General features: G+C 36.8%; 1 protein-coding gene across 1 annotated transcript; it reads left to right on the forward strand.

Moving 5' to 3' along the window:
- Window positions 8,043-11,861, forward strand: LOC109232425 (myb-related protein 305-like). The gene is made up of 3 exons (XM_019398185.1): window positions 8,043-8,269; window positions 8,752-8,881; window positions 11,315-11,861. Exons 1-3 carry the CDS (start codon window positions 8,134-8,136, stop codon window positions 11,646-11,648), a joined length of 600 nt encoding a protein of 199 aa, XP_019253730.1. The 5' UTR covers window positions 8,043-8,133; the 3' UTR covers window positions 11,649-11,861.

Genomic DNA, 12,493 nt, shown 5'->3' on the forward strand with positions numbered 1-12,493 from the left:
GCTCAAATTCAAGCTCCCTTTTCCAAAAACCTTGGCCTTCCAGAACAAGTACCCACTCTGCCAAGTCTTCACCATTAGTTTCGTCTAAGTTCATGAGACAAGCTGCTAGAGGGTCTTTAAGGTTCAAAGCTTCATCTTCCTCTTCCAAGACTACATCCACCGCATCTATTAGATAGCAATTAGCAAAATTCACTTGGTCTCCGCATAGATTTCTGCACGTTGAATGTTATCTCTTCATCGTTTAATCTCATCTTGAGCTCTCCAGTTTCACAATCAATTAAGGCTCTCCTAGTTGCCAAGAATGGACTTCCCAAAATTATGGGAATTTCCTCGTCAACCCGACAGTCAAGGATGACAAAATTTGCTGGGAACACAAACTTCCCAACCCGTACCAATACATCATCTAGAATCCCAGAGGGCCTCTTCACTGTTCGATCATCCAGCTGTAGTAACATAGACATGGTCTAGCTCTTCCAATGCCTAGCCTTTTGTAGATAGCCGGGGGCATAAGGTTTATGCTTGCTCCCATATCACACAGTTCCTTAGAAAATGCAAAGTTGCCTATTGTGCAAGGGATTGTGAAACTCCCAGGGTCAGACAGCTTCTCAGCTATGGGTCTCGTTACAACAGCAATGCAGGTCTGAGTCAGTGTAACCGTGGCCAAGTCTTGAAAGTCGAACTTGCGGGACATCAAGTCCTTCATCATCTTTGCATAACCAGGCATCTCCTTTAAAGCATCAATCAATGGAATGTTTACCTGAATTTGCTTCAACATCTCCAAGAATTTCTTGTATTGCTCATCTTTATGATACTTGGCCAATCTCTGTGGGAATGGTGTTGGTGGTCGCTTCTTCCCTGAGTTTTGATTTTTCTCTTGTTCAGGCACTGCTTCTACTGTCGGCTCCAGTGCAACCTCTATCTCTTTCACAACTTCTACTTCTTTGTTGGTGTTCTCTTGTGCCTGCTGTACCGTTACCTCAGTTAACCCTGCTAAATTATCTAGCTCAACGGGTACTGGCACCAGTGTCTCTATCAGTCTACTTTCACGAGCAATTTCTTGCTCTAGATCTAAGTCTCTACCATTTCGGAGACTCGCTGCCATCAGCTGCTTCAGGCCCTGCTCTTTTGGATTGATTTGGGTGTCTGCAGGTAACGTACCATGAGGACGATTATTTAGGGCCATGGAAATTTGTCCTAATTGGATCTCAATATTCTTTATCGCTGACTCATGTGAGTCTACTCTGTCAGCTAGTTTTCCAGTGGACCCAATCATTCCCTCAAGTTTAGCAAACCTATCTTCATGTCTCACAATTTGTTGTTGTGAGGTTATTGATAAGCCTGCTGCTGATTTTGCTAGTTGTACCCTTGTTGCCTTTGGTAAGGCACCATTTGCCCCTGTGGTCGCATAGCCCCATGGTTATTTTTGTTATTGTACTGCCGCTGAGCTGGTCTATATTGTTGATTCTGCTGACCCCAATTCTGACCACCTGGTCTCGGTCCCCCGTAGTTGGCCACATAATTCATGTTCTCCTGATATTGTTGATTATCACCTTCAGCACTCTCTAGCAGACATATGGTTGATTAATGCATGATGTACATAGACCCCCATAGTTGCATCAACTATGTGTACCTTCTGCTTCTGGCCTGATTCTTCAACCTTTTTGGTGAGGATGCTCATTTGTGTCAGTAGAGTCGCCATATTTTCAGCTATGGAGTTAGCCAGGTCTAGAGCTACTGAGTGAACCACAGGAGTTGATTGGAGCGTTTCTTGTTGTCCATCCTGAGTTTTGTGCCATCTTGTCAAGTAGGATCTTGCTCTCTCTGAATGTTTTGCTCAAAAATGCTCCACCTGCTGAAGCATCAACATTGCCTTTCAAACACATCTGCTCCGGAATACCATGATGTGGACACGTAACCAGCAAACCCTTGAATCTCTCCCACGTTTCGTGTAACGTCTCAGTTGGTTTCTATCTGAAGCTCAATATCTTATCAATTTGCTGAGCAGTCTTGTTGGGTGGATAAAATTTGTTCAAATATTGCTTGACTAATTCCTACCAAGTAGTGATGGAGTTGATGGGGAGTGAATTAAGCCAAGTCTGAGCTGCTCCTGTCACTGAGAATGGAAACAACAACAAACGTATTGCTTCCGGTGTCACGTTTTGTTGCCTCTCCGTGGCACAGATTGAGGAAATTCTTTAGATGCTGCTGAGGGTCTTCAACGTATGACCCAGAGAATAGTCCCTTGTTTAGCAACAGATGTAGCATGTTATTTGTGATCTGGAATGAATCCGCTTGTATTTGAGGGACTATAATGGCAGTTGCTAAGTTATCAGCGGTGGGTTGTGCCCAATCATATAGCGTTGCTTCTAGCACAAGAGGTGCCATACCCTGATCGTTTGGGTCATTCACACTGTCTCTGTTGTTTGGATGATCGTCTTCCATGTCTGGTTCAATTTGTTCGGTTGAGTTCTATTGTCGTTTGCCTTTCCTGTTTGCACGATTCAATGCATTGAACACTTTCTCAGGATCTGATAACGCTTCGAGCAATTCACCAGTTCTTGAGGAGTTTCTAGGCATGCACCTGTAACAACCACGACTACAAACGTTAGAATTTCAATGGTCAGTTTAAATTGAAGAAAATTGACTACACTAGAATTTTTGCACTTCTTTTTAACTGCAATTAATAACACCGTTAATTCTCTGGAACCGGCGCCAAAATTTGATCACGCCCAACTATGCCTTATAAAAAGGACAAAGCGGTCGCTGCAAATATATTCGGGTTAATAATTCCGGAGTCGAATCCCACAGGGAATTAACCTATCAATCACAGCTATTGGACTCACAAAAATTCATGTATTCATTCATCAGAGATATTCGAGTAACAAATTGGGTGTTTATTAACTAAATATTACGTAGTAAAAAATGCAGTAATTAAGAACTAACTATAAACGATTTGTAAGCAAGAATGAGAATGGTCTAAGGTTATGATTTCTCCTATTGTCGGAATCCTTTCCGCTATGTTTGCAATAAATTTGCCTAAGTCTTCTCTATCGATCATAAGCACTCTGCATGTCGTAACTCTCTCCCGAGTAATTACAACAATATACTAGACATATTCTCCCGAATTACGCTAGCTAGCTTTAAGTACAGCTCACTTAGATCGCACCCAAGGTTTCGTTTTCCCTAATCCCACCTTTAAACCCTTCGTATTGATCTCTCACATACGTTAGGAGTGATGATGTTCAACAACTACCTAAATATACACTCTTCCGAGTAATGCACACTAAATAGGAACAGCTAATTGAGGGCCCTTCAATCAACAGCAATAAGCATATAGTTTAACAAATAGAGATAATACTACGACAAATCTATATTAACATAACGAGAAAATTATCCTTCAACAGGTTCCATCAAAATCCTAAATTAGGTATTTAGATACTCATGCTCATAGTAACAATTTCCCAAATAATTTGCGTAATCAAATTACAAATTAAAGATGAAGGAATGAAGAATTCGATGATAATCTCCTCCGGAAATGGCTCCAAACGTTTCCTCCCTTCCAAAATAGTCTCCCTAGGTCTCTGGTGTGTCCAAAGACCTCAGAATAGCATTTTTACATGTATTTATACCAAGTAGGGTCGGGCCCAGACAAAACACCATTTCCGACGCGAAAAAGGACTTGGCTCTGTAAATTTTGTACAAGCGCGCTGCACGCTGTGGCGCACTATGCGGCGCGGCAGCGGGGAAGTTTAGGGAGCTATTTTCTGATAGACTGTTGTAAAATTGCACAGATGCGGCGCACTGTGCGGCGCGGAAGTGCAATTTTCTCAGAGTGAAATTATTTCATCCTCTTTTGACATCCAGACTTGGTACACGACCTCCGAACACGATCCCGACATAATGCATTGGGCTTTTACTCAGACTTCAAAACTCCAAATTGATCGATTTAGCTCCAAATTAACTTTTGAACTCGGGATCACTTCCTGCAAGGCATAAAACACGTACTAAGTGTAATTCACTATCATTTGAGCTTAAGCACACGTAAAAATGCAGTAATTGGAATGTAATACTACGGCTAAAACACGATTTTCTAGCCTCACATCAATCACCATATCAGTAACAACATGATCATTCACCCTTATTACTCCTTGTTGCGGCGTGCAACCCGATCCCACCAGTCCACCCTTATTACTCCTCAATATATGTCACCCTTATTCCTTTTGTTGCGGCGTGCAACCCGATCCCACCCGTCCACCCTTATTACTCCTTGTTGCGGCGTGCAACCCGATCCCACCAGACAACATCAATTCCTTATTCCTCCTCAACATATCAACAACCAGACATAGTTTAAAATCAACAACAACAACAATTCAACAACCCAATCACAAGGATTTCTACCACCAAGAGTATGAGTACACGACAACAAGAGAATCACAGAAAAACCAAGAAGCACAACAACCTTTACAAAAACAACAAGACATATAAGGCACGTGATAACTACACAACAATTGGACACATAACATATAGGCACGGGGTCATAGAGGAATTCACAATTAAGAAATAACAAAATAATAAGGAGGACAGTCACATCAATTAAGGCAAATAAGGTCCAAGCAACAAGTAAGAGTTAGAGGAAAACTAACAACGCCGTATGGAGCATATAGAGGTAAAACAATCAATTAGGAAACCCAATCATATCGGGAAACTTCCCACTTAATGAACATAAGGACCTAAGGACCCTAAAGGCAAATTTTCCACAAATAAGTCCGAGCACACACTCGTCACCTCGCGTGCACGGACTACAATTAGCATAGAAGACTCAAATCCTAAGGGGGAGTCGCCCACACAAGGTTAGGCAAGATACTTACCTCAATCCGGCCAACTCAATACTCAATTTAGCTTTTCCTTTACCAATTCATCAATGCTCGGCTCAATCTAGCCAAAAACGACTTGAATACATCAAACAATGCAATAGAAAACAATTTTAATTAACAAAGCTATGATTCTTATACAATTTGTAAAAAGTCAACAAAAGTCAATTCCCCGGGCCCGCACCTTGGAACTCGACAAAATTTACAAAAACTGAATACCCATTCCGGTATGAGTTCACCCATACAAAAATTATCAAATTCCGATACCATTTGGTCCTTTAAATCATCATTTTACATTTTTGAAAGATTTCACAATTTCCCCCAAATTTTCCTTTAGATTCTCATGAATTTGATGTTCAATCTAAGATATAATCACAAAATATAGTTGAAAATTGATTAGAGACACTTACACAATAATTTGGTATGAAAATCTTATCTCAAAATCGCCTACTCCCGGACCTAGGGTTCAAAATATGATAAAATGAAGCTAAGTCCCGAAATCGGAGTCTTATTACCAGCCTCAGATGTCGCATTTGCGACATCAGGATCGCAAATGCGATACTCGCAAATTTGACAAAGGTATCGCAAATGCGAAGGCTGGCTAGCTCTGATCAGGTCGCAATTGCGATCCCTGAGATGTTCGCAAAAGCGACAGTTTTGTCGCAAATGCGGAGTTGCGTACTCGCGAATGCGATATAGTTGTTCGCAATTGCGAACTCCCCTGCCCCAGCCCTGCATCGCAAATGCAAGAATGACCTCACAAATGCGGTCATCGCAAATGCGATGAAATCCTCACAAATGCGAGAACTGAAACACCAGCACAGTTGAACCTCTTCTAAAACTCCGAAACGCGTACGAATCTCACCCGAGCCCTCGGGGCTCCAAACCAAACACCCGCACAAGTCTGAATACATAACGCAAACTCTCTTGCACGATCGGAACACCAAAATAACCTCTAGAACCACGAATCGGATGCCGAAACGCATGACTATGAACTTCAAAAACTTCTAAAATTGCAACCAAGCGTCCGAACCATATCAAATCAACTCCAAACGACACCAAATTTTGTAGGCAAGTGACAAATGACATAACAGCGCTGTTCCAACTTTCAGAATCGCATTCCGACCTCATAAAACAAAGTCAACTATGCGTCAAACCTCTCCATTTTCCAAACTTCAACTTTTCCAACTTCCGCTGAAATGCCTCATGTTACCCTACGAGCCTCCAAATCCAAATCCGAACGTACGCCTAAGTCCAAAATCACCATACAGAGCTACTGACATCATCCAAAACTCATTCCGGAGCCGTTTACTCAAAAGTCTGATTCTGGTCAAATTCTCACCGCTTAAGCTTCCAAAACTAGATTCCTTTTTCCAATTCGACTTCGATTCATCCGGAAACAGAATCCAAACATGTACGCAAGTCGGTTAAACATAATATAAAGCTGATCGTGACCTCAAACCGCCGAACCGGACGCAATTGCTCAAAACGACCAGTCGGGTTGTTACAATAGCGTTCAACATCCTAGATACCATGAAATGGTTACTGATTCTTTAAGGATGCACTTCGATTTTGAAACCCATGAAAGTGTTGAACAACCTCCTAATGAAGAGGAAAATATATTTATGAACAATTAGAGGCCGCTAATCGTCCACTAAGACAAGGGAGTATGCACTCACAGTTTTAGCAGTGAAGATGGAGATGATGCAATATAAAACACTCATTGAATGGTGTGTATTGCTAAACAAAGTATTGAACTTATCAATATTTAGTTGGGACTAATTTTGAATGATGATTGTATTGTTGATATTATTTTGTTATTGAACATCTGTATAGTTGTTGTTGGGGTTGTTATTAGCGTTGTTGGTAATTGTTGTTGTTGTTGTTAGATAATTATTGTTGTTAGTTAATTATGTTGTTAGTTAATTGTTGTTGTTAGTTAGTTAGTTAATTGTTGTTGTTGTTGATTAATTATGGTTGAATGGCAGCAATGTAATGCTGCCATTATAGGATGCATATTGGTTGTAATTGGAAGGTGGTGTAGCATAAAAGCAGGCATTTTCTGCCCAGTTTTTACCCAGAAAACCGAGCAAAATCGATCGGAAATATTTTTTTTTGCCTAGAAATTCATAATTTCCGACTGAATTCGGTCGGAATTTCAATAAAATCTCCAGATTTTTGAAATTTCCGACCGAATTCGGTCGGAAATTATGAATTTAAATTTATTTATTTAAATAAATTAATAATTTATTACAATTTACAAATAATTATATATTTAAATAAAGTTATTATTTATTTAAAATTACGACCGATTTCGGTCGGTATTTGAAAATTAAATAATTTTTTTTTATTATTACTGACCGAGTTCGGTCGGTAAATGAAGTTTGACAGTCAGTCAACGCTTTGAAAATACCGACCGGTTTCGATCGTAAATTTTCGACCGATTTCGGTCGCAACACGTTAGCGACCATCATTTTTCCGACTAATTAAAAGCGGCCGAAAATCGGTCGATTTTTTACAATTTTCAACCGATTCCGATCGGTTTTCTCGGACGAATTTAAGCAGTTTTTAAGTAGTGTAATAATATAAGGTTCTTCGGGAATTAACTTCAAATTTTCTCCAAATCACTCATTAAAGAGTCATGTTGTAATGAGACTAAACTCTTGAAAATGTAAAACATGATAAAGAACAACAGTAGATACATTTCGAATGTAATTGAATAACGTAATATGAGCATACAATAAAATATAAGTTGGGGCATCAAATTTGGCGATCATATATATACTCTAATTTGCACCACGATCTATGATGAACTAACACGTAGGCATAAGCATGCACGTGCAGAGTTTTATTTATTATGATTTTGATATAACTTGATATAACACATATATAATTTAAATAAAAAGGTAAAAATAAAAAATTAAGGATCAGAACTTTATTTTTATTTGTTTTGCGTTTAGCAATTAAGCGCAGACCATGCATGCATACGTCACTGTGGCTGTTATTTATTCCCATATAATTTAAAGCTATTAGCAATATAAGTATTTTAGGACGTTAAGAATTATTTAGAGCAACTTAGGCTAAAAGTTATTTTGTGCCTGGCTGATTAAAGACTGAATTACTAGTATAAAATCTCATCTTAGTTTGCCCCTATAAATATAAGTCCAACTAACATTAGTTCCTCGTCAAAATCCCACATCTATTCTATCCATCCTATCTTTCTCTCCTTTATATTTTCCTCTTTTCCCACTCTCATAAAAAAATGGATAAAAGAACATGCAATTCTCAAGATGTTGAAGTTAGGAAAGGTCCTTGGACTATGGAAGAAGATTTGATTCTCATCAATTACATAGCTAATCATGGTGAAGGTGTTTGGAATTCCCTTGCTCGATCTGCTGGTAATTAATTAACTAGGACTAACTTTTTTTTTTTTATTAAAAATAACCCTAAATACCGTTTAGTCATGTACACTTGTTCTTCCTCTCTTTTATTTCTTCCTTTTATTAAAAGAAAAATTTCTTATATGAGAATCAGGATAGGGTAACGGAAAAGAATATTGTAAATCAGAGACAAATTAAGGATTTGAAAATTATAGATTTTTACAACGATCTCAAGTTAATCTAGAATAATAACTAAATTTACAGCCAAATATTTTTAGTGACTTTCTTAATTGGTATATACATGATATAAACAAAAATTACTGGGTTGACGTGAATCTATATATTGTACTGTGTAAATTGAACCTACACCTAGTATGTGGCTAGAAGACTCCCCCCACTAATATATATATATATATATACCTCTAGACCATAACCTTAGTAGTTCCTAATTTTTTTTTTAGTCTATATATATTAAATGTTATTTTTTAAAATTGTGGTAGGTCTCAAGCGTACCGGAAAAAGTTGTAGACTCCGGTGGCTAAACTATCTCCGGCCGGATGTTCGGAGGGGAAATATTACACCTGAAGAACAGCTCTTGATTATGGAACTGCATGCCAAGTGGGGAAACAGGTGAGTTAATTAATAAATTTGATTCTAGTATTTTGATTATTACATCAAGTGAAATATATAGTTGAATTTTTTTAAATAAATTAAAAAAGAAGTGGTGGAATTTCCTCCTTCAGGTTTTTGATTCTCCCATATGTGTGTCTTTTGTGTTGAGTGAACAAAGAGAAATTTTCCCAATTTGGTCATGAACTCGTAGCCAAAAATCTCTTAAGTCCATAACCTGTTCAAAGAACTAGATTTGGCATGTGAGAGAGTGAAGAAGAATTTTCAACGTGCGGAATGTAACAAGATTTTTGTTTACCAAGAAGTTGAACTTTTTTATTTTATACGATCATATATAGTATGAAAAAGAATATATGTAGAACTCCTAACCGATTTAATTAGTAAATTATTACTCATACAACGTGTAAAAGTTGTGTTCAAAGATTTTATTCTACATATGCAACTCCGTATATATCGATCAGCTTATATTTTCTATTTTTGGGAAGGTTTGAACTACTTTTCCTCAACCATTTTTTGGGTTTATGGCTTGATTTGACAGTCTAAAATTCTTTAAGATTAATCACGTAAACGACATTCCGTCGATTAACATGAAAGTACAAAGCGATGTCACTTCTACAGTAATTACATTAATTTATTATGCTTTACAATATAGGAAAATAATAGTATGACAGGGATTCGGCCTTGCGTTATAGCAGGATACGACATATGTATTTTAGTATTATCATCTTATGTTTCAGATTACTAATCTCACTTTTTAATGCATAATTACATATAATTATCTTTTAAGTGCCGCAAAGTTCTCTTATATTGTTAGGGCTCGTTTGGTATGAGGATAAGGAATAATTAATCCCGGGACTAAATTTAAGAAGAGCTTATCTATGTTTGGTTAAAAGAAAATTACAGTATAATTAATCTCGGGATTAGATATTCCGGGATTGTAGTATTTTTTTATCCCCGTGGAAAGGTGAAATAACTAATCCCAGGATAATTAATCCTTCGATAACTTATTGCCAACCAAACGACCCCTTAGTAAGTTAATTAAACCCATGACATATTGTGAACGAGCTGAGCCAAAAGAATAGAAGTAGTTTCCATTTAAAGAAGAACCCATTGAACTGAATCACATGCTAAGGCCTTTGATCTATCATCAGTTGAAAGATCGAAGCAGCAGCTCTTTCTCTAAGTTGCTTTGATTGAAGCAGACAGCTACCTTATTCTTTTGGCTTTTTATGAACACAAGGGCCCCCTCTTCCTACCCTAGGTTTTTACAGTCGGACTTTATGTTATATACACGTCGTAAAAATATTTAGATAAGGTAGTTTGATTCGGCACGGAGTTTAAGGGAAAAAAAGAAGACTTTGAAACTTGTGGTCTTACAAGTTTAAGGGGTAAAAGCTTTGTGAGGCTATGATATTTTTGTGGTTATAAAAACTTCTCATTAAGGGTAAAATAGGTAAAATGAAGAGTTTAAAGTTGAATTATTTCCAATTGTAGAAATGTGTCATTCTTTTTTAAACAGACTAATAAGGAAAGTGTGTCATCTAAATTGAAAAAGAAAGAGTAGAAAACGTCCCCCTCAGTAATTTTATTCTCTATCGCGATTCCCGTCAATTTATGATATCTCAGGCTGTTGACTTATTATCGTAATGTATTCTGTTGAACAACTCTTTTTCCTTCTGGAGGCATTGGAGAATATAGGAATTAGGAAATGAGTTATTAGTTGAAAGTTAGGGTTTTTGTGGCTTTCCCTAGTTTCAAAGTCAATTTGACAGTTGAGTTTCCTTTATATAAGAAATGGAGGCAAAAGCAGGCTTGAATTTCAGCCACATAACATGGACATATCCTTAGTTTTCAACCACAAATTAAACGTGACTGAAAACATTTATATCAATATGGAGTATTCTAGTGTTCTAATTTCCATTCCACTGCCATACTGCTATAAATAATTACCAGAATCTTAGAAGAAAGATGCTATATATTGTCAGTTGGTGGATTCAGAATTTTTAAGTCGTGGGTGCTTAACTATTTTTCTTTTAAATTTTGGGTGTTCAGTCAATATACTTATGTAAATTACTAAAAAAAAATTTAGTCTAAATATTAGTGTTTGGTTCCAAAGTTAATGGGTGCTTGAGCACCCATAACCTTAAACGTAGATCCGCCATTACATATATATATATATATATATATATATATATATATATATATATATATATATATATATATATATATATAAAAACAGTTTAAATATTCTTGACACTACTAATGGAATTAAGTTAACCTGTACGATGATATGCTATCATTTTTATCGGGTTACCAACTATGTAACGTTTATCATACAGGTTTATCTGTAATTACCTTATAATTAAGTGACTTGATTGTGCAAATACTTTATATACGTTAGTGCAAAGAATTTAAACTAATCCTTTTGAATAGGTGGTCAAAAATTGCAAAGCATTTGCCAGGAAGAACAGATAACGAGATAAAGAACTACTGGAGGACAAGGATCCAAAAACACATTAAGCAAGCAGATCAAAGCATGAATATAAGAGCATCATCAAATTCTGAGCACAACCATCATCAACAAGCAAGTACAAGCCAAGCTTCTACTGGAAATAATACCATTGAAACCTACTCTCCATCATCTTACAATGGAAATAATATGGGTACTACTAATTTTCAGGCCAATTTTCCAGCTGAAACAAATGAAAATATTTGGAGCATGGAGGACCTTTGGTCCATGCAATTGCTTAATGATGCAACCAACTAATTAATAATCATCAATATAATTAAGCTATAGGTAGCTACAGTGTAAAGCAAATTAACAATTCTGCATTATATTATATTAATTCCCATGTCGATGCTTCTTCGTGAGTCACTGTGTAATACAACTATAAAACTTATGAGTTTACGATTTATGCATTAATGGTATTGTAAAAATATGCACAATCAAGTTACTTAGTATAAAGTAATTACAGGTGAATTTCTATGATAAGAATTACTACTTTGTAACTTGATAAAAAGATGCGCAACTAATTACCTACTATCACATATTAAACTATACATTAATATTGTAAAATATCTTTACAGTAGTACTTTGTGTAATTATCTGGCCAAATACTAATTAAGGGAAATGACGGTGATCAGTTCATCCATCAAATCATGAACACTTGGAAAAGGGTTTAGTTCCTTTTTTTTTCTAATTATATTCTGGATAGTTTTCCTAAAACAAACATGCAATAATTATGTTTGTCTTAATCTATCTCTAAATAAAAAATGTGATGGGAACCTGTAGAAGGAATGGTAGCTGTGCATGGTATCCATTTGAATGGGCGCAGGGACATGTATTATATACTGTCCTAGACTAAATTTTTCTTATATCGATATATAAATTAAATTCAACGTAAGTCATTCATAATTACTAATATGCACGGGCTGCCAACATATACCGAACTGAATTCACAAGAAATGGACGTGTGGAAAGGCAATATAGCTATTTTGAGAAATTTCAATCTTTGGCTTTCCACAATTAACTATATATGTGCATGGTTTTGCATGGATGAAGTCCGACGTGAGCCTAACTTTTAAGTATATAGAAGGAAGTCTTCACATGGT

Source organism: Nicotiana attenuata, chromosome 9 (assembly GCF_001879085.1).
Source record: "Nicotiana attenuata strain UT chromosome 9, NIATTr2, whole genome shotgun sequence".
Taxonomy (NCBI): Eukaryota; Viridiplantae; Streptophyta; class Magnoliopsida; order Solanales; family Solanaceae; genus Nicotiana; species Nicotiana attenuata.

What these genes read in the sequence shown, in the direction of transcription:
- LOC109232425 (XM_019398185.1), top strand. Translation starts at nt 8,134, where the DNA reads ATGGATAAAAGAACATGCAATTCTCAAGATGTTGAAGTTAGGAAAGGT. An exon ending in TTCCCTTGCTCGATCTGCTG is followed by an intron (nt 8,270 to 8,751) that starts GTAATTAATTAA and finishes AAATTGTGGTAG; the next exon opens with GTCTCAAGCGTACCGGAAAA. An exon ending in CATGCCAAGTGGGGAAACAG is followed by an intron (nt 8,882 to 11,314) that starts GTGAGTTAATTA and finishes CCTTTTGAATAG; the next exon opens with GTGGTCAAAAATTGCAAAGC.